General features: G+C 57.6%; 2 protein-coding genes across 5 annotated transcripts in view; one reads left to right on the top strand and one right to left on the bottom strand.

The window, feature by feature from the left end:
* Positions 1 to 9,901, top strand: part of PLCD1 (phospholipase C delta 1) — a 16,078-nt gene extending 6,177 nt beyond the window's left edge. For all 4 annotated transcript variants that reach the window (XM_006905762.3, XM_006905764.3, XM_025039368.1 and 1 more), the window contains exons 2-15: positions 1,156 to 1,320; positions 4,374 to 4,602; positions 5,729 to 5,858; positions 5,960 to 6,191; positions 6,808 to 7,009; positions 7,127 to 7,271; positions 7,351 to 7,500; positions 7,594 to 7,752; positions 7,999 to 8,158; positions 8,287 to 8,403; positions 8,780 to 8,958; positions 9,053 to 9,185; positions 9,262 to 9,411; positions 9,561 to 9,901. In XM_006905762.3, the coding sequence (XP_006905824.1) occupies positions 1,156 to 1,320; positions 4,374 to 4,602; positions 5,729 to 5,858; positions 5,960 to 6,191; positions 6,808 to 7,009; positions 7,127 to 7,271; positions 7,351 to 7,500; positions 7,594 to 7,752; positions 7,999 to 8,158; positions 8,287 to 8,403; positions 8,780 to 8,958; positions 9,053 to 9,185; positions 9,262 to 9,411; positions 9,561 to 9,646 (2,237 nt within the window). In that variant the 3' untranslated portion in view covers positions 9,647 to 9,901. The remainder of the gene's footprint in view (positions 1 to 1,155; positions 1,321 to 4,373; positions 4,603 to 5,728; positions 5,859 to 5,959; positions 6,192 to 6,807; positions 7,010 to 7,126; positions 7,272 to 7,350; positions 7,501 to 7,593; positions 7,753 to 7,998; positions 8,159 to 8,286; positions 8,404 to 8,779; positions 8,959 to 9,052; positions 9,186 to 9,261; positions 9,412 to 9,560) is intronic.
* A 135-nt stretch (positions 9,902 to 10,036) lies between these two features.
* The window catches only part of VILL (villin like), a 14,770-nt gene continuing 5,636 nt past the window's right edge, over positions 10,037 to 19,170 (bottom strand). The window contains 12 exon segments of the mRNA XM_025038984.1: positions 10,037 to 10,422; positions 10,652 to 10,912; positions 11,106 to 11,177; positions 11,365 to 11,559; positions 12,968 to 13,112; positions 14,122 to 14,267; positions 14,838 to 15,017; positions 15,513 to 15,671; positions 15,777 to 15,914; positions 17,940 to 18,040; positions 18,133 to 18,265; positions 18,956 to 19,054. Of these exon segments, the coding sequence (XP_024894752.1) occupies positions 10,309 to 10,422; positions 10,652 to 10,912; positions 11,106 to 11,177; positions 11,365 to 11,559; positions 12,968 to 13,112; positions 14,122 to 14,267; positions 14,838 to 15,017; positions 15,513 to 15,671; positions 15,777 to 15,914; positions 17,940 to 18,040; positions 18,133 to 18,265; positions 18,956 to 19,054 (1,743 nt within the window). The 3' untranslated portion in view covers positions 10,037 to 10,308.

Below are 19,170 nucleotides of genomic sequence, written 5' to 3'. Positions count from 1 at the left end.
ACTCTCCTCTGGCAGGCTGGGGACCCTTTCCCACTTCCTCTTGTCTTGAGCCCTACAGACACAGCCAACAAACAGTTTAGGACAGCCTGCAGGAGCCCTCTTCTCTTCTAGGCTTCCCCTGGGGCTTCCCTCAGGCAGAGGGGTCTCCTGGAAGTAGTGGAGAGACTTGGGACAAAGGTGAGGGAAGATCACACCAGAATGTCACCTCTGACTAAGGAGGCCCGGAGATGTCCCCTCCAGCACTGTTCTCACCCAGTAGCAGATGGCAGAACAGAGGCGCAGAGAGGGAAGGGAGTTGCCTAAAGCGGTGGGGTGCGTGTGTGTGGGGGGGCGTGTTAGCACTGGGCTCTTTCCCCACTGGAGGCAGGAGATTGGGGAGGGAAAAAGAGGATGTGGGTGGCTGAGGCTTAAGGAAGTGGTACAGAAGGGTCTGTAGGTCTTGTGGGTGTGTGGGGTTGGCTGGGGAGTGAAGCGGACAAGGTTAAAGTAGGGGAGGCTATAAAGGGCTGGAGATCTGAGCTCAGAAAATAAAAACTTATAGGCCTAGGCACAGGCCCCCCAGACTGCACCCACATGGTCTCTGACACCACCACTCTGCTCGAACAGAAGGGCAGAGATTGCTGAGGCCACGCAGTTTTTATTTCAGTGACAGGTGTGAGGTGAGATGGCCAGTTGGCTCTGAACAGAGCTGGGTGCCGGACTACATGTGGCTGGGATGATTGCTACAGATACAGATCTAGATATAAATACAGATATAGGCGATACATACAGATGCAGATATAGATGTATCTCTCTCTACATTACAATGATAGGTCATTAAGTGTGACCAGGAGGGGCCCACCTCGTCTTTCAGAGCCAGGCCACTTTCTAGGGGTCTGATCCCCCAAGGATCAGGTGTTCTTAGATTAGCTGACCTCCCTTTATCCATTCAACTGTGGGTGACCAGGTACATTGTGGCCTTGAGTGGGTAAGTGTCTAAGGTATACATAGCCTTAGCTGGCAATCAGAGATGACTTTGTGGTGGAGGCAAAGAGCTGAGGATGAGGATGATGAAAAGTGGGCTCTGGAAGGGTCCAGAAGTGGGTGTGGCTAGTGTAGGGTCTGGAGTAGCAAGGACAATGGAGGAGGTGGCATCTTACCAGCTCTGACCCCTAGGCCTACAGGATGACGAGGACCTACAGGCTCTGCTGAAGGGCAGCCAGCTTCTGAAGGTGAAGTCCAACTCATGGCGGAGAGAGCGCTTCTACAAGCTGCAGGAGGACTGCAAGACCATCTGGCAGGAGTCTCGCAAGGTCATGCGGACCCCAGAGTCCCAGCTATGTGAGTGCCCCGGGGCTACAGGGTAGGAGGCAGAGTATGTCACCCCTGCTTCGATGGGGACACTGATGCTGGCTGGGGGTAGAGGTCCACCATGGACCAGGACCACAAATTGGGAAGCAGGCTCAGAATTAGGGAGGGAGTTGAACGGGGCTGGGGAAATTCACAGGTGTGTCTGCCCAGGTCATTGTGGGAGGGAGGGAAATTGGGCAAACTAGGACTCCAGGCGTGGTGAGGGCAAAAGCCAGCCCAGTGTCTGGGGACAGATAAGGCTCTTCTGAATATGAGTGGCCAGGATATGAGGTGGGACTGCAGGAGGTGGCCCTTTGCTGGGGTTGGGGCCATAGCAGGGAGGTTGTGCCAGAGCAGGGCTAGGACCGAAGAGAGAGGCCTCCGCTGGGTAGCTCCCTGGAGGGTGTGGGCCTGAGGGCTTTCCAGAAGCTTCGGAAAGGGTCCAGGAATCCTGCAAATGGAGACTGTTCCCTGCAAATGGAGAAAGCTTTGCTGACTGTCCCCCTTAACCTAAGAATACCCTAAAAATTCTGTCAGATGAGAGGTCTACCCTGCACCTCCACTTGGTGGGAAAATTTCAAACCAATGTTATCCAAGAGAACTTCCCATGTCGGTGGAAATGTTCTGTATCTGTGCTATCTGACACAGGTGCCACTAGCCACCTGTGGCCATTGAGTGCTTGAAATGTGGCTAGTGTGACTGAGGAACTGAACTCTTAATTTTATTGAATTTTAATGAATTTATATTTAAGTCTCCACATGTATCTGGTGGCTGTTGTATTGGACAGTGCAGAGAGACCATTGCAGCTGGGTTTTACACAGCCCAGCCTCCTGGAAATCCCCCTGCCCTTGGCTCTTGAGGGGCAGGCAGGCCAGCCCACCGGAAGCTCTGTAGGGAATGAAACCAAACAAAGGAGGGGTCTGCCAGCCCTTGGAACACTGAGAAGGTATGGCCTGCTGGCCTGTGGAAGAGGCGAGGCGGGACAGGAGCAGGGGCAGATGGGAAGAGCAGGGCGGGAGCCTTGGGGCTACAGGCCGTGGGAAGTTTCTGAGCAAAGGAGGGCGGGGTCAGAGGGGATGGAGTCTGAAGTGCTCTCAAAACGCCATCCTCAGCACATGTCTGCCACATAGCATAGGGGTGACCCTGACCTTGCCTCTGTGGTACCAGCCAGGCTTCTTCACAGGCCCCTGCCCTGGCATGGAGTTTCCTGTTAGATGCTGGCCGGTGGCGGCATGGCGGGAAGCGGGTATCTTACACTCTGAGCCCTGGGGATTCCTGGGAGCCCACTGGCCAACCAGTACGTATGCATGGTTACCCGGGTGTGCCCAGCACCTGCAGGGGATGGGCATGGGGCAGTAGCATAATAGAGACTCAGGCCTTTCTAGACCTGCACTGGCCAGGTGAGACCCTCATACTGGTACAGCTGTGAGCGCAAGGGCGGGAAGATCTGGTGCGAGCAAAGGTGCAGAGGTGAGAACGAGGAAGGCACAGGAGTGAGGGGCCTGCACCCTGACAGGAGCGGCTGCAGCGGTGACAGGTCCGGGGTTGGACGTCAGGTGTGGTCAGGTGAGGACTGTGGCCAGAAGAGGCTCTCTTCCATGCCAGGGCCACCGATACAGGCCTTGGGATGAGTTTGCCTGTTGGCTGCGTCCCTTCTCTAGGCAAGTGAGACTGCTGTCCGTCAGGGAATCTGACGCCAGGTGAGGGAGGAGTGGAGCAGCCCCCTACCCCCACTCTTCTCTGCCTCTGCTCCCTGATGTCTAAGTCTCCCCTGATCCTGCCACTACTAGCCCCTGCCTTGAGTCTGATTCCCAGAGGCGGACGAGGCAGTATCAGCATCAAAGGCATCTGGACTTTCTCGTTGGTGTGGGTGGGGGTGCTGGCCCAGGAGCTCCATGGCGCAGGCTTCCTGTTTTCACTCCCAGCCTGGGTCAGCTGCAGCTGCTGTGGGGCCTAGGGGGGCACAGGAGGCTGTGGACAGAGGGATTAAGCAGGGATATCCCCGACTCCTTATATGGCCCAGGGCTCACGTGTCCTACTCCTCAGAGCCTGCTGCCTGGGCTGGGCACATGGCACCTGCAGGTGGCTAGCAGGCCCTGGGGCATTCAGGGTGTGAGTAGGCACCAGAAGGAACAGGTGGGCTTTTAGCCAGAGCTAGTCTGGGACACAGGACAGATGGATGTGGATGGCTCAGAAAGGGGGTGGGGAGGACACAGAGCCTGGACTCTGATGCTGAGAGGCCCAGCATGAGCCCAGCTGGTGGGACTGGCTCCGGGCCAGGCCAGGGAAGACACATTGGGGGGTGAGGGAGGGTAGGTAGGGCCTTGCTGCTCCCCGAAGCTTGGAAAGCAGAGCCTTCCTCCTGGTTCCCAAGGGTAGAATGATGTAATCTCTCCCCAAAGGGCACCCCTCCAGTCTGCCTCTTGGGACCCTGGAGGAACAGAGCCTGCATGCACTCTCCTTGCCAGGAGGACACATACAGATACACACAGAGCAAAGCCCTCCCAACCCTCTGACACAAGCACTTCTCCTGCTGTCTTTGGCCCTCTGCTCTCATACCCCGAGGCCGGGGCTGACCGAGGACCTGGAGGCTCTCTAGGCTGTCTGAGGGGAGGACGAGTCCAAAGTCAATTATGTTCAAGAGGGTGTGTGACCTCTGTGTCACAGGCCCCCGTGCTCCCCCATCTGTCTAAGAGCCTTGCCCGGCCCCAGTTCTCCCAGCGGCCTTGTTCCCTACAGCACAGAAACAGTGGGCCTGGGGTCCCAGGCACTCTTCCCGCCCTAAAGTCATTCCCCTGGCCGTGTTTCCACTCTGCGCGTTAAGCTGTGTCCCACATTCCTTCTCCCCGTCAGTCTCTGTCTTCCTCTTTTTCGCGCCCCTTGTCTTTCCTTCTGCCTCATCCTTTCTTTCTGGATGGAGGCCTGAGCTCCAGCCCCGGCTCTGTCTCTAAGCTGTGCGCCCTTACACTGTGGCCCCGGCCATGCCGGGGGCAGGGCTCGGCCTCATCCTCTCTCTGCCTGACCCCCCCATCCCCTTCCTACAGTCTCCATAGAGGACATTCAGGAGGTACGGATGGGACACCGCACCGAGGGCCTGGAGAAGTTTGCCCGTGACGTGCCCGAGGACCGCTGCTTCTCCATTGTCTTTAAGGACCAGCGAAACACACTAGACCTCATCGCCCCATCGCCAGCAGATGCCCAGCACTGGGTGCAGGGTCTGCGCAAGATTATCCACCACTCGGGCTCCATGGACCAGCGACAGAAGCTGCAGCAGTATCCTTCTGGGGGCAGTGGGTCCAGGCCCAGCCTGCAGATACTGGCTGTGGTTGTCCCCAGGGCAGCCTTGGTATGGCAGATACCCAGCTTGGACCATCATACCCAAATACCACAGCCTGGGTGAATTGAACAACAGAAATTAATTTTCTCACAGTTCTGGAGGCAGGATGCTGGTGGGGTTGGGCTCTGGCGAGAGCTCTCTTCCTGGTTTTTGGATGGCTGCTGTGTCACTGCGTCCTCACATGGCAGAGAGAGACTGAGCCAGAGACAGACAGCAAGCTCTCTGGTTTCTTCTTATAAGGGCACTAATTCCATCATGAGGGCCCCACCTCATGACCTCATCTAAACCTCCCAGAAGGCCTCATCTCCAAACACCATCGTATTGTGGGTTAGGGCTTCAACATGTGAATTTTAGGGGAACACAATTCAGCCGTAGGAGGGAAGCAGAGGAGGTACCTGGAATACTCTTTGGTTCACTCTGACCCAAGGACAGACAACTATGCAGCCCCCGCTGCTGTCCCCTCTTCCCATCTGTAACCAGCCTGGAATTGGGAGGCTGAGGGGAGAGAGTGTAGAGGTAAGCGGCGGGGGCCTAAGTGCCCCAATCATGACAACGTGATCCAGGCTTTGTTTTTGCATAGGATGTCCCCACCTTCTGATCAGTGGCTTGGAATTCGCTGTTTCCTGTAAAATAAGCCTCAACTGCTTTAGTCAAGTTGACTAACAATTACGTATTGAAAACCAGAGTGACATCTTGAAACGTTAACAGTAGTTATCCCTGGGTCTATGGGTGATTTGTTTGTTTATCTATTTTCTAAATTGTCTGTAATGAACCCTTTTGTAGAAAGAAATGTGTGTGTGTGTTTAATTTGTAAGGGTTCAAAGTCAGCAAATAGGAAAAAGACCCCATACTAGGTAGGATATAACATTTCCTCTCAAGAGGCCACCAGGTCTTGCCCCTGAAAGTCGGCTATGCAGCAAGTCAGGCTTGCAGGGAGCTGTGCCTACAGGTGGCCTCAGTCCTCCACCTGGACCCACCGTTGACACTGGGCTTGAACCCTGGCTCTGGCTGGGACCCTGGGGATACCACGGCTCCTGGGTTCTTTCCTAACTTCTTGCCCAGCTGGATTCACTCCTGCTTGCGAAAAGCTGACAAAAACAAGGACAACAAGATGAGCTTCAAGGAGCTGCAGAATTTCCTGAAGGAGCTCAACATCCGGGTGGACGACAGCTATGCCCGGAAGATCTTCAGGGTGAGGCAGAAGTGAGGGCCAGGTCTGCCTGGCAGTGGGGTCCCCGTCCCTAGCCCAGGGTCTGTTCTGAGCCTGCCCACTTGGCTGTCCTGCCTTTGCAGGAATGTGACCACTCCCAGACAGACTCCCTGGAGGATGAAGAGATTGAGGCCTTCTACAAGATGCTGACCCAGCGAGAGGAGATCGATCAAACCTTTGCCGAGGCCGCAGGCTCGGAGGAGACCCTGTCGGTGGATCAGTTAGTGACATTTCTGCAGCATCAGCAACGGGAGGAGGCGGCGGGACCTGCACTGGCCCTCTCCCTCATTGAGCGCTACGAGCCCAGCGAGACTGGTGAGGGCCTGGCCAGGGCCTGCACCCTGCAGTCCCCAGGACTACACTGGGCTGAGAGACCCCCAGGGAGACTGTGGCCCTCGACTAGGGAGCTGCAGGGATGGGGACGCCGCAGCCAGCCCCAGGCCTCCTGGGCCGTAATTGCCTGCCCCATGAAAGCAGGCTGATGGGAAACGGGGCTCCAGCATCACTACATGCCTCGGTTCCTCCTTCAGGGGGTTTTGAGGACCCCTCCCCCAGGGAACAGAGAGGAAGCTGGAAAAGCAGATTTTTCCTGCTTCCTTTTTGTGCCCATCCTGGGCCCAGCTTTGAGACAGGACGGGACCCTGTTCTAGAGGGGGCTCCAGTCTGGAGGCATAGAGGAGATGAGGGACTGTCCTCAAGGGGCCTCACAGTGTGGGGGACAGGAGAGGAAGGGACAGGGCTCCACTCTGGGGTAGCCACAGTCTGGTGGAGAGACTCAAACTTACCCCCTTCCAAGAGATAGTAGGACGAGCTCAGGACCAGGAAGCAGAGGGCCTGGGGGCTCTTCTGCCAGGAGCAGTGGCGCCCCGGGACCCCAGGAGGTGGCTGGCCAACGGAAGGCTCTGACTGGCACCCGTGTCCACCCTCCCAGCCAAGGCGCAGCAGCAGATGACCAAGGACGGCTTCCTCATGTACCTGCTGTCTGCCGACGGCAGCGCCTTCAGCCTGGCGCACCGGCGGGTGTACCAGGATATGGGCCAGCCGCTCAGCCACTACCTGGTATCTTCCTCACACAACACCTACCTGCTCGAAGACCAGCTCACCGGGCCCAGCAGCACCGAAGCCTACATCCGGTGGGGCCACGGGTGGTGGTGGGGGGCGGGAGGGGCTGGGCAGGGAGCTGGGCGGGGAGCTCTGGGCCAGGTAGGGGCAGGACCAGAGGGTCCTAGCACCACCACCCCTCCCTGCAGGGCGCTGTGCAAAGGCTGCCGCTGCTTGGAGCTTGACTGCTGGGATGGGCCCAACCAGGAGCCTGTCATCTACCATGGCTACACTTTCACCTCCAAGATCCTCTTCTGCGACGTGCTCAGGGCTATCCGGGACTACGCCTTCAAGGTGGCCGCACCCCAGGGGTCGGGGTGGAGGAGGATGCTAGGGGCATCCAACCCCTCCTAATCTGCCCTTGGGCCTCCAGGTGTCCCCCTACCCTGTCATCCTGTCCCTGGAGAACCACTGCAGCCTGGAGCAGCAGCGCGTGATGGCGCGACACCTGCATGCTACCCTGGGCCCCATGCTGTTGGACCGGCCACTGGATGGGGTCACCACCAGCCTGCCTTCCCCCGAGGTGCCCGGTGGGGAAGGGGCTGCCCAGGGGAGAGGGCAGGGGCACTGGCTGGGCGGCCACCTTAGTCTTGACCAGCTTTCCCTCCATCCTTAGCAACTGAAGGGGAAGATCTTGCTGAAGGGGAAGAAGCTTGGGGGGCTCCTGCCCCCCGGAGGGGAAGGTGGCCCTGAGGCCACTGTCGTGTCAGATGAAGACGAGGCTGCGGAGATGGAAGATGAGGCAGTGAGGAGCCGAGTGCAGCACGAGCCCAGGGTTCGAGGGGAAGCTGTGGGTGGGGGTGGGGGAGGGGCAGCCCTGGGGCCCTCCCCCGTCACTCCCCATCACCCGGTGGGATGTTCGCCTTGTCTCAGTTCTCTGTGGCTGCCACTCAGACCCTCTGCCCCCCTCTCTCTCTGTCTGTCTCCCTCCCTCTGTCTCTCTGTGTCTGGGTTTCTGGTTCTCTCAGTGCCCACCTGCCCCAACCTCTGACTCTAACCCGGGCCTCCCCATGGCCCCCAGGAGGACAAGATCAGGCTAGTGAAGGAGCTCTCCGATATGGTCATTTACTGCAAGAGTGTCCACTTTCGGGGCTTCTCCAGCCCTGGCAGCCCAGGGCAGGCTTTCTATGAGATGGTGTCCTTCTCCGAGAACCGTGTCCTCCGACTACTCCAAGAGTCAGGTGAGCCCAGGCCCGGCTCCCACCGCCCTGGACAGTCAGCACCCCCTGCTCTTACCAGGAGGGCTGGTGGGGAGGGGCTCACACTCATGTGGGGGCCTCGACGTCTGACCGACCCACACCCTCCTCAGGAAACAGCCTTGTCCGCCACAACGTGAGTCACCTGAGCAGGATCTACCCCGCTGGGTGGAGAACGGACTCTTCCAACTACAGCCCTGTGGAGATGTGGAATGGGGGCTGCCAGATCGGTATGGGCTGGCTGGGGCTGGGAGGAGGCTCAGATGAGGGTTTCAGGCCAGAGGGACAGGTACCTGGAGCCTCTGGGGACCCAAGCAGGGCCAGACGCAGGATTTATAGGTTTAGGAGCTGGTGATCTCAGTTTAGACTTATCCCCCACTAGATAGTTAGCACACTAGTCCTTTGAATTCTGGCACCAGAAATGGAATGTTAGGTTGGTTTGGTGGGTCAGTTACAGTGGCAGGAGGGCAGTAGGCATCGGAGTGATACTGGACCCTGCTTCTGCCTCACCGGGTGACGCTAAGGCCTCAGGGTACCCAGAGGAGGCTGGACTCTAGGTCCCCAGAGGCCACCTTACAGCCTGTGACCGCTGTGTCCTACCTGTAGTGGCCCTGAACTTCCAGACCCCCGGGCCAGAGATGGACGTGTATCAGGGACGCTTCCAGGACAATGGGGCCTGCGGGTACGTGCTGAAGCCCGCCTTCCTGCGAGACCCCAACTCCACCTTCAACTCACGCGCCCTGGCTCAGGGGCCCTGGTGGACTCGGAAGAGGCTCAATGTCAGGGTACGGCTGGCCACAGGAGGGACAGGAGCCCGTGGGCCTCTCTTCCTCCTTGTCATACTATACAGGAATCCTTCCCTCTACCACGTTTTTCTAGATCATCTCAGGACAGCAGCTGCCCAAAGTTAACAAGAATAAGAATTCGATTGTAGACCCCAAGGTGACCGTGGAAATCCACGGTGTGGGCCGGGATGTGGCCAGCCGCCAGACCGCAGTAGTCACTGATAATGGTAAGTGCTGGGCCTAGGCTGGGCCCAGCCTCTGGAGCTGGTGTCCAGGCTGATGACGTGGTGCCTGTACCCCTAGGTTTCAACCCACGGTGGGACACGGAGTTTGAGTTCGAGGTGGTGGTGCCTGAGCTGGCCCTTGTGCGCTTCGTGGTCGAGGACTACGACGCCTCCTCCAAGAATGACTTCATTGGCCAAAGCACTATCCCCCTGAACAGCCTCAAGCAGGGTGAGTGTCTGTCGAGGGGAGGGGGCATGGCAAGGTGTGGGGAGGCGGGGCCTGGAACGTCTTGGGCTGGGGTGGCTGTCCCTGGAAGCACCTTCCCCGAGTGACCGAAACTCTCCCTGTGTGCTCCTTCCCGTCTTCTCGCCTGCCAGGATACCGCCACGTCCACCTCTTGTCCAAGAATGGAGACCAGCATCCATCTGCCACCCTCTTTGTGAAGGTGTCCCTCCAGGACTAGGCTTGGGAGCGGACCAGGCCCTCTGTGCACATCTGGGGACAGGGCAGGTGTGGCTGCTCCCAACCTCTCGCTCAGAGCTAGTGGCCCGCGCTGCCTTCAGGTCTAACATACTGTCTGTGCTGCTGCGTCTCCGGGGCCCTAGGAGCTGGTCTGGTCCCTGGGTCTGTCCTCAAGTCTGTCAGGAACAACACTGCAGCCCCCTCTGCCCTCTGCCCAGCCCTAGGTTGAGGGTTTTTATAAAAATCATAAGACCAAGTGCTGTGATCTCTTTACCTGCATGCGAGAAGTTCTCTGTAAAGTGTGCACGTTCGTGTGTCCCCGAACACTGGCACCCCAGCACCCCACTCTCTACCTCCCCACACTCACACTGTACTGAGAGGGCCGTCTGTCCCCCCGGGCAGGAGGGAACAGCAAGAAACAAACCCCTCCATGGAGGAGGGCATGGAGAGATCACCCCTTGAAGCCCCAGAGGTAGACCTACTGAGCAATCCAGTCTTAAAAGCCCACATACCACACCTTGTGAGGGCCACGAGCTTTTATTGACCAGGAAGCGGGGGGCGCATTGTGACCCAAAGAGTCTCCTCAGGGGCTCAGGGAGGTGTGGGGGCGTTACCCACAGGGGCTTGGCCGTACGGGTGGCACCGGCAGGAGAGGGCCTGGGTTCAGAAGAAGCCGAGTTGCTTTTTCTCCTGCTGCTGCTTCCACTTGGCCATGCTGTAGAAATCCTCTTTGGATTTCCCAAAGATATCTTGGAAGTCAGCGTCTGAGAGGTAGAACTGTGAGGGTCGGGAGGTAGATACAGGGGAAGGGGGTCAACTGAGCCCAGCATTTTGTCCTACCCAGAGGTGTCATCCCAGGGCTCGAGTCTCTCCTCTCCCACATCTCTGCCCATCACCCCATCTGGAGCACACATCTCCCCGGGCAGCCTGCCCATTGCCCTGGGCGCCTCAGTTTTAGGTGCGCTAGGGCTGGGGCAGTGAGTGGCATGGGGTCTCGGGCACCTACCTCCTTGTGGGCTGGATCCACTCCCTCTGGCAGGTCCTCGGCGGCCTGGTGCATCAGCTGTTCGCGGGGCAGGCCCCCGTTGATCATGGGCCTGGCGCAGCTATAGTAACTGCTGGTGCTGGTGCTGGTGCTGGTGCTGCTGCCGCTCACCTTGGGGCCCAGCTCCAGCCCATTTTCTGAGCTGTCCTGGGATCCCTGTAGGGCCAAGGGGCCTGTCCTGCCATTGCTTGACCATCTGGACAGCCGGAAGTTGTGGACTTCCTGTCCAGAGAGGGGACTCAGACTGGGGAAGATGGGGGATAGGCTCCCATGGGAAGGCCACACTAAGCACACTGGCCCTCTTTCCCCCAACTTCGATCCCTGTCACCGACCAGGGCCTGGCCCCTTCCCTGCCCCTCTGCTCCTCTGGACCGTGCCAACTGGGCACAGACCCCTTGGAGTCCCCAACACTCACTGCTGTTATCTTAGAGATGGCAGATACTGCTCCCAGGCTGCCCTTCATCACCTTGTCATAAGACTGCTTGTTCTGGCGGCAAGAATCAGGGCAGGGGTGAGATGGAAGAGCACCCCTGGGACCTGGGGGGCGGGGGAGAGGACAAGACCAGTTCTCCCCAACCTACACTGGGAGTCCCCAGGCAGGGTTATGCCTCTTTTCAGTTTACGCAGGGCAGGCCTCTCTCCCCTGGATTAGGGTTAGGCTGGGGGGTTCAGACCTCACTCACGGCCCACTTGTAGGGGTCCCAGGTGAAGAACCATCTGGTGAAGGTGGGAGGCTCGTGGCCCTGCTTTACCAGCACGATAGGTGTGGCCTGGCTCCTCCCTGCCGGATGGGTCTGCAGGTACTCTTGGCCCCAGGCCACAGCATCTTTCTTCTGCTCACTTGCAGCTTCCCCAAGCCACAGGAAGATCTGGGCCACAGAGGGAGACGGGCCTTGGGCGGGTGGCTTCCCAGAGCTGACCATTTCCTTCCCGCTCCTGTCCATCAGATGGTCTCAGAGCCCCAAACCACATACCAGCCAACCAGACACACCCAGAGGGTTGGCTGCCATACACCCATAAACAGGCCAGAAGGTCACGGGCATACAGGTATGCATTCAACCCACAAATATATATGGAATACCTATTGTGGGCCAGGCACTGTTCTAGGTACTGGGGATTCAATAGTGAAAATAGAAAAAAAATTCTTGCCTTAGTAGAGTTTTTATTTTATTGGAAGAGACAGAAAATAAGTGAAATATGTAGTATATCAGATGGAGAAAAATAAGGCAGAGAAAGAAGGTAAGTGTGGTGGTGGTGGGAATAATACAACTTTAAATTCAAGTCAGGGAGAGCCTCGCTGCGAAGAGGACATGAGAGTCAAGGTCAGAGAGAGGCGAGGGAGCAAGTCCTGTGTGCGTCTGGGGAGCAAGTGTTGTAACCGGAAGAAACAACGAGGGCAAAGACCCTGAGCGTGCCTGGCATTTTGGGGGACCAGCAAGGAGGCCATTGTAGCTGAAGCAAAGCAAGTGACGGAGAGAGTGGGAGCAAATCGGGCTGGAGAGTCGGGGTGTCAGGCCATGCGGGGCTGTCCTAAGGGCTGTGGTTTTGCTGAGTGAGATGGGAGCCAAAAGGCCTCCTCACATCAACACAGTGACACGGACACTCTCATCCATCGCCACACAGCCAGATAGCAAATCACAGCCATGGACTGTCACCCACAGTCACACAGAGTTACACATAAACACAATCACACTTGATTACACGGTTGCACACATCGACCCTGAAAAACAGGTAGCCTGAAAAACCATTGCATACAACCACACAAATACAATCATTCAGTCACTCACACCCACGGCCGGTCATAGAGTTTTTCACATACACAGTCTCACTGGTTACGGCTGCTCTGGCCAGCTACGGCCAGTCACTTGACCACACAGCCACATTCACAAAGGCAAATGCAGTCACACGGAGGCATCACACATACACAGGCAGGCAGTCATTCGACTTACAGTCATTCACTCTGTACTGACACATGTCAGCCACGGGCCGTCGCCTGACACCACACACCATTTTAAGGCACCGAGAATTACATGGAACTACAAAACTGGTCACAACCACACACTAGTTCCAGATTCATAGTCAATGGCTCCCAAAGGCTCACTGTGATGGAGTCATCCACGGTCATGCAGTCACACAAAGTGTCAGTGTGACACACAGTCACACAGACACCCCTGCGGCCTTACATGCAGTCGTGCCAGGAAACACAAAGCCACACACACTCACACCCAGTTACACAAACGCAGACACACCCAAGTCAGGCAGGGGTAGCCGTCTCACCTCCTGCCAGGTGTCCGGTAATATGATGTCATACTGGTCCAGGTCCTCTTGGCTAAAGAACACCACTTCCATGAGGACCAGCTGGCCCGCTGGGCTGGAGCACTCAAACAGTCGTGGCTGGAAACCGGACACTTCCTCTGGGAGGCTAGCCAGTGTGGGCACAAGGCCGTGAGGGGTGCAGAGAGCTCTGTGCCTCTCGCTAGCCTGGGCCATGCTAGCCCTCGGCACAGGGGCCCAGACCCCAGGGAGACAAGGACATCCCCAGGGGTACGAGGCTCCCCTTTGAGCTCCACCCGCCCCTTAATTCACTTTAGGAACGCCTTTCTCCTCCCTGGGCCTCAGTGTCCCCCATCTGTCAGTGGGAAAGTAGATTAGGTGATCTGTCTCGCCCTACCCAGCTAGACGCAAGCTGTCCCACGGATTTTCTCAGGCGGGGACACTGGGAAGAGGATGCTGGCTTAGCGGGGTGGGCCTGAGCTGGAGCCCTGCCCTCCCTGGGAGGGAGGAGTCACTTGTCCCAGCGCTGCCTGGGAGTGGGTGTTAGGCCCAGGGTGGGAGGAAGGTGGCTAGGCTGAGACAGGGGGACAGTAGTACTTAGGCGCTCAGGAGACTTGGGGGAAGTGTGGTGCTTAAACCAGGCCCCACAGACAATACAGAGCAGCCCAGGATTCCCCACTTTGAACCCACACTCTGCCCTACCTTCTGATACACACCTTTATCCATTTACACACCACACACACACTATTCTTGCACACTCCACACTTGCTGTTTACCCATGTCATATTACACTACATTTACACACACACACACACACACACACACACACACACACACACACACACACGCGGCACCATCCGCCCTGGGGACTATAGGTTTGGGGAACAGCCTCTGCCAGTGGGATGGTCTAGGACTGGGACAATGCAGGGAGCATATTGAGCCAGCAGAGGGCGCTACTGCCCTGCTTGCTCCGCATCTTCCTGATCCAAGCTACCCAGAGTAGCAGGGGTAATGTGCTCCTGGGAGTGAGTCCCTTGGGTGAGGAGCGAAGTCTTCCGCTCTAGTCTGGCTTCTCCAGCTCCCTGTGTCACCCACTCTCTTTGGACCTCAGTTTCCTCTTCTGTGTAAGAAGAACATCCTTCTCCCAACCCTGTCACCTCTTTTTACTGGAATAGGGAGCCCGGCCTCCCAGGGCCTCCCAGAAGTGGGGAGGCTCCTGACCCTCCAGCACTGTTTCCTTGTTCTTCTTAGAGATGACAGTGACCACCATCCGTGCCATCTCGCGCTGGTCACCACTGCAGCCCTAGCAGGCAAAGAGTTGGGTCAGGCCCTGCAGGGGGAGGGATCTTCACCTCCAGCCCCACAGCCCCCACTCACAGGGCCCCGAGGCACTGGAGGCCTAGGCTGATGGTGGGGCACACGTGAGCAAGTGATCTCCCTCCCTGTCCCTGCCTCCATCTCCCCAGCTGATCGATGTCACAGGGACTGGGGCCTCTCTGGGGCCACAGCATGGGATGGGGACTCCCAAGCTTGGGGATCATTGACGGTTTATGTGAAGATCAGAGAAAATTATTGCAAACTGGACTAGGTCACTTCCTTTTCCCAAAAGTCTTGCGAAGGGGTATGTTCCATGCTCAAGGTAGGAAGGAAGGCAGGCAGCCCGGGCCTGGCCTAGCTCTGCCCTGTGGACTCCCAGGTCCACCTGTCGCTTTGTAACTTACCCCAGGTTCTAGAGAGGACACTACGGCCTCTTCTACCCGCTTCCCTGCCTGTCTGAGGCTGGATTTGAGGTCTGCATCCTCTGTGCATTGGCCCAATCCCTACCTGGCACCACTACCCCAGGTGTGAATCAAGTGGTCAATGCTGAGGGTACCTTCCCAAACCAGAGGTAGCAGAGCCTGGCTGTGACCAGCAAGAAGATGTCGCTGGAGTTGAGGGCTGAGGCCCGGGCTGGCACCTCCATGGTCCGGGTGTTGAAATTGTCCGTGCCTTGCACATGGAAGAGCCTCGTGGCCGATGCTGGCTGCCCCTTCCCATTGTACCCAGGGTTCCCCTACGAGAGGGGTAGGCCTCAGGAAAGGACTCTTGGGGGCCGCCTCCCTGTCCCAGTGGGCTTCAGGGCCCAGGGGACCCATGCTTGAAGCCACCACCATTTTCGGGACCCGCTGGGTGTAGAGTGTAAGGACCCTGTCAGTCTAGAACAGGGAACCAAGCCTTTCTAAATGGATGCCTCACCCATCTCCGAGGGGTCAGGGCAGAGTCCCCCGGGCTTGAAGGTGGAGAATTGGGATCCCAGGCAATGTCCTGGCTCCCTTCTCACCTGTGCTCCTGCTTTGTGGCTGGCTCTGAGGACTGGGTAAATAAACTTAGGCAGGCTCACCCTTGGAGCTCCTGGGCCATGGACAAGGACCGGGAAACCAGGGTAGGGGTTTAGGGTAGTAGGCTGGGCCTCCGGCCTGGAGAGAAGGTGTTAGCATGTGTGTTTAAGGGCTACAGGCACGTGGAGCAGCTGGTGAGGCTGCAGCCATGGCAGCAAGGTGGGTTCTACCTGGAAGACCACCAGCTGGCCCTGGAAGATGGCGAGGAAGTGGGGAGGCTCGCTGCCCATGGTCACGTGCTCTTGCACTGGGGCTCCATGGTACGTGAGGTCCAGCTCCTCAGCATTGTAGTGCAGGGCCTTTATCTTGTGTGCGGTGGCCTGGTGACCCTGCAGGTGGGGGTGGTGAGGGCCTGAAGCAGCTCTTACATTCCATTCTCAGATTTTCAGCCTCGGGGCTGGCAGGTGCCCACTATCTCCCCTGGGCTGGCGCACCTGCCATAGATACAGGATGTACTGGACACGGCCCATCTTCTGGTATGTGTAGAGGACAAGGTAGCAGTTGCCTGCACACAACCATCCATGGTACTTGGGGTCCACAGGCTGCCTGCCTAAGTCCTGGATGCACCACACCTGGGGATCAGGGGAACCAATGGGCACAGGTGGCTCCTTCACCTGAACTCACCCTGTGCCCAGCCAGAAAGCTCTCTCCAGCCTCATCTGTGCAGGCAAGGGGCTCACCTCCAGCTCTGCACTTACCCCATGTTCTGTGCTGGGCTTATGTGAGGACCTGCAGGTGACCCTTTCCCCCGTGGACCCCTGGGACCACCACACTTGTGCCAGCCTGATCTCAGCCAGGACTCTAAGTTGGCACGTGGTATCTGAGACAAACAAGTGGTAATGACTACAGAGGCTGTCAAGGTTGACCTGACCCCTGCCACATACAGACCCCCAGCCTGACCCCAACAGTCACAGCCTGGGTTAGGGGCAGATAGGTCCTGGCAGAGCTACTTGCTACTCAGGCCAGGGCAACAGAAGCTTGGCAGAAGTGAGGCCTTGGGGCTCTTGGAAAAATTCCCTTTTTTCAAGGGTCACTTAAAAAAAGCAAAGCCTGTTCAAAGACTAAAGCGAATGCACTTCCTCACACTTGACAGCATGATTTCTTGTTCCTGTGGGTAGCGAGCATGGGCTCTGGAGCCAGGCAGACCTGGCCGAAACCCAGGTCAGCTGTGTTGGCAGTGAGACCTCTCTGAGCTTCGGTTTTTCCCACCTGTAAATTGGGGATAACAACACCCACCTTGCCATGGTGGGAAACAATGCCTGGGCATCCTGTGGTCACACAGAGGCCGGCAGCTGCCTCTGGAAAAGGTCTCCAGACCAGAGCATCCAGATTCCTGCCTTTTGCAGAAGAGGCTGACTCTGAACACATGCCACCCAGGAGCAGCAATTACTTGGCAGCCAGGCCTTGTGGCCCGGGCCCTCCTGGGCCCCCGCCTCTACCTGCGTGTCCATGAGCATGCTGGGAGGGATCCCCTCCCCGCCTTTGTGCTTGTGACCTGGGTCGAAGACCCTCCTCCCTTCCCTCTCTTGCCCTCCTCTCTGCTTTTCTGTCTTCCTGTCTGCCTGTCTGCCCCCGTCTCTCCCTGCTCTTCATTACATTTCCCCCACCGACAGCTCCGTCTCCTCCCTGCTCTGTCTTCTGTCTCCTCTGCCTCTTCCGTCCTCCCTCTCGTTCTACTTCCCCTCTTGTTCTTCTCTTTCCCCCACCTTGCCCTGTCTCCTCCTATCTTGGTCTCTCCCCACTCACTGCCTCTGTCCATCCAAATTAGGGCGATTGTAGGCAGAGACCTTCAAGAAACAATATTTTCTCTGACTTCAACCTACCTCGAGACCTAGAACCCCTCACACAAGCCCAGCAGCCCTGTTCCCAGAATCTCACCGCATCCCCACACCAGCCTTGGGGCCAGATAGAATAGAATCCACTTTGCAGGAAAAAACCCTGAGGCCCAAAGGAATGAAATGCTCTGCTCAGGGGTTGGCCAACGAGTGAAGATGCAGCCCTGCCCCATGCAGAGCCTGCAAGTGGCCCCCGAGCCCTGTGTCTCCCAGAACGCTGGTCTAAGATCAGAGGGGTAGCTGATGGTGTGTGACTGTACGTTGGGGGTTGGGGATTGGGTGTGTGGGGCTGTGATTGATTATATGTGACTGTGTATCTGTCTTGGTGTGTCCCTGTGGGTTGATGGTTGGGTATGTGACCAATCATTTGTGATGTAAATTTGTGCAATTACATGCTTGCAGTTGTGTATTTCGCTGCGATTAAGTGCAATTTCAAGGTATGAGTATGTGTGTCTATACTATCATGTGTCTGTTTGTGTCATACATGTGACAAAAGGGTACAGGTAAGTGTCTGAGTGTTACTATGTGTGTGCCATGAGTGTTATGAGTGGCCATGGTTGCGAGTGATTGATTAGGTGTAATGTGTATGAGCTGGCTGTCGGGAGGGGGTGTGTATATGTACACATGTCCCTGGGTGTCCCTAATTGTGTGTAAATGTGTACTTGCGTGTACCTGGGTCGCTTTAGCAGCCACACCATTCCTTTGAAGACAAAGCCTACCCCTCTGAGCCTATCTTCCCCCAGCCAAGCCAGTGCAGCTCACCTCCACCTTTCCGGAGCCGTCGTCCACCAGCCTGCGCTGGGCCGCTAGCTCAGTCTGACTGCGCAGCTTGCCCGCATTCAGCTTTACCTGATTCAGTTTGCCTGAGGGTGGGACACATTGTGTCACTGACACCCTCTGCCCTTGTCCATGGCCTGCAGGCCCAGGCCCCACCCCTCCCACTCACCCATTCCACCGCCCAGGTGCTTGTTTCCGCAGTGCTGGTCAGACCAAGTCCGGAAGAGCTGCTTAAACGCGGCCGACTCGGCACCATCGTTCACCACCTCCACGTTGGTGTAGGTTGGGTAGCCCTTGGCCTGGATGAAGCCCTGGGGCGGGGGCTCCGTCAGGCGCGCCACCCAGGGGCCAATGCTCCGCTGCTCCACCCACAGGGACCTGCAGCTCAGGCCGCAGGGCCAGCCGAGCACTGAGCACTGGTAATTAACGGAGCTCATGACCTGCTTTTTGGAGCTGGCTGTGTCACTAGGGACTTCTCCGAGGTCCCTGAGGACAGGCAGGGTCCTCTTAGTACAGGCCTCGGAAAGGGACGGCCATGACAACCCATCAGACCAAAGGCAGAGCCCTATCACCTGTCCTCGAAAACGAGGGGCGTTCAGTGCGATGGGCTCCTCAGACCTCAAGGCAGGGCAACGTCCCCCTTTTACACTTGGTTTCTTGGGTACTACCTGGTCTTCCCTCATCAGGGCATCCAGGGCCAGGCCACTTGTCCCCAGTACCCCAGAGAGGGGCCCTGTGTTCCTCCCGGGACTCCTGGGCAGAGCTGTGTCTCCAGGCTTAGGTCCTGGGGCAGGGTCATGTCCTCCCCCAGCAGGCAGTGTTCCCGGGGCAGGACTGCCAGCCCTTTCAGAACCCAAGACATGGATGTCTCCCAGATCAGACTTCAGGGTAGGGTGGCTTCTTCTTTCAGTCAGCAGGGCAGGCTGCCTCCCACTTCAACACGCCCCCCACCCCGCCCCCACACTGCTATGTCCCTCTGAGACAGGGCCCCATAGCCTCACCAGAGCCCTGCTGAAGGCAGCCTTTTTCTCTTGAGTGCTGGACATGCGTCCCTGCCACATGTAGATCCTGAAACCCCCCTGGTCTAGGATGTAACAGTCCTGGGAGCAAGCGTGAGGCTGGTCAGTAGGTGGTCCAGGCTGGGTGGAGTTGTGTGGTGGGTGGGGACATAGGGTGGCTGGGGCCAGACTTGCCTCACCTCCTCCTCCAGCAGGTC

The sequence above is a fragment of the Pteropus alecto genome, unplaced genomic scaffold (genome assembly GCF_000325575.1).
Source record: "Pteropus alecto unplaced genomic scaffold, ASM32557v1 scaffold10, whole genome shotgun sequence".
Taxonomy (NCBI): Eukaryota; Metazoa; Chordata; class Mammalia; order Chiroptera; family Pteropodidae; genus Pteropus; species Pteropus alecto.
The sequence above is the reverse complement of the archived record's forward strand: the minus strand, read 5'-3'. Positions and strand labels throughout refer to the sequence as shown.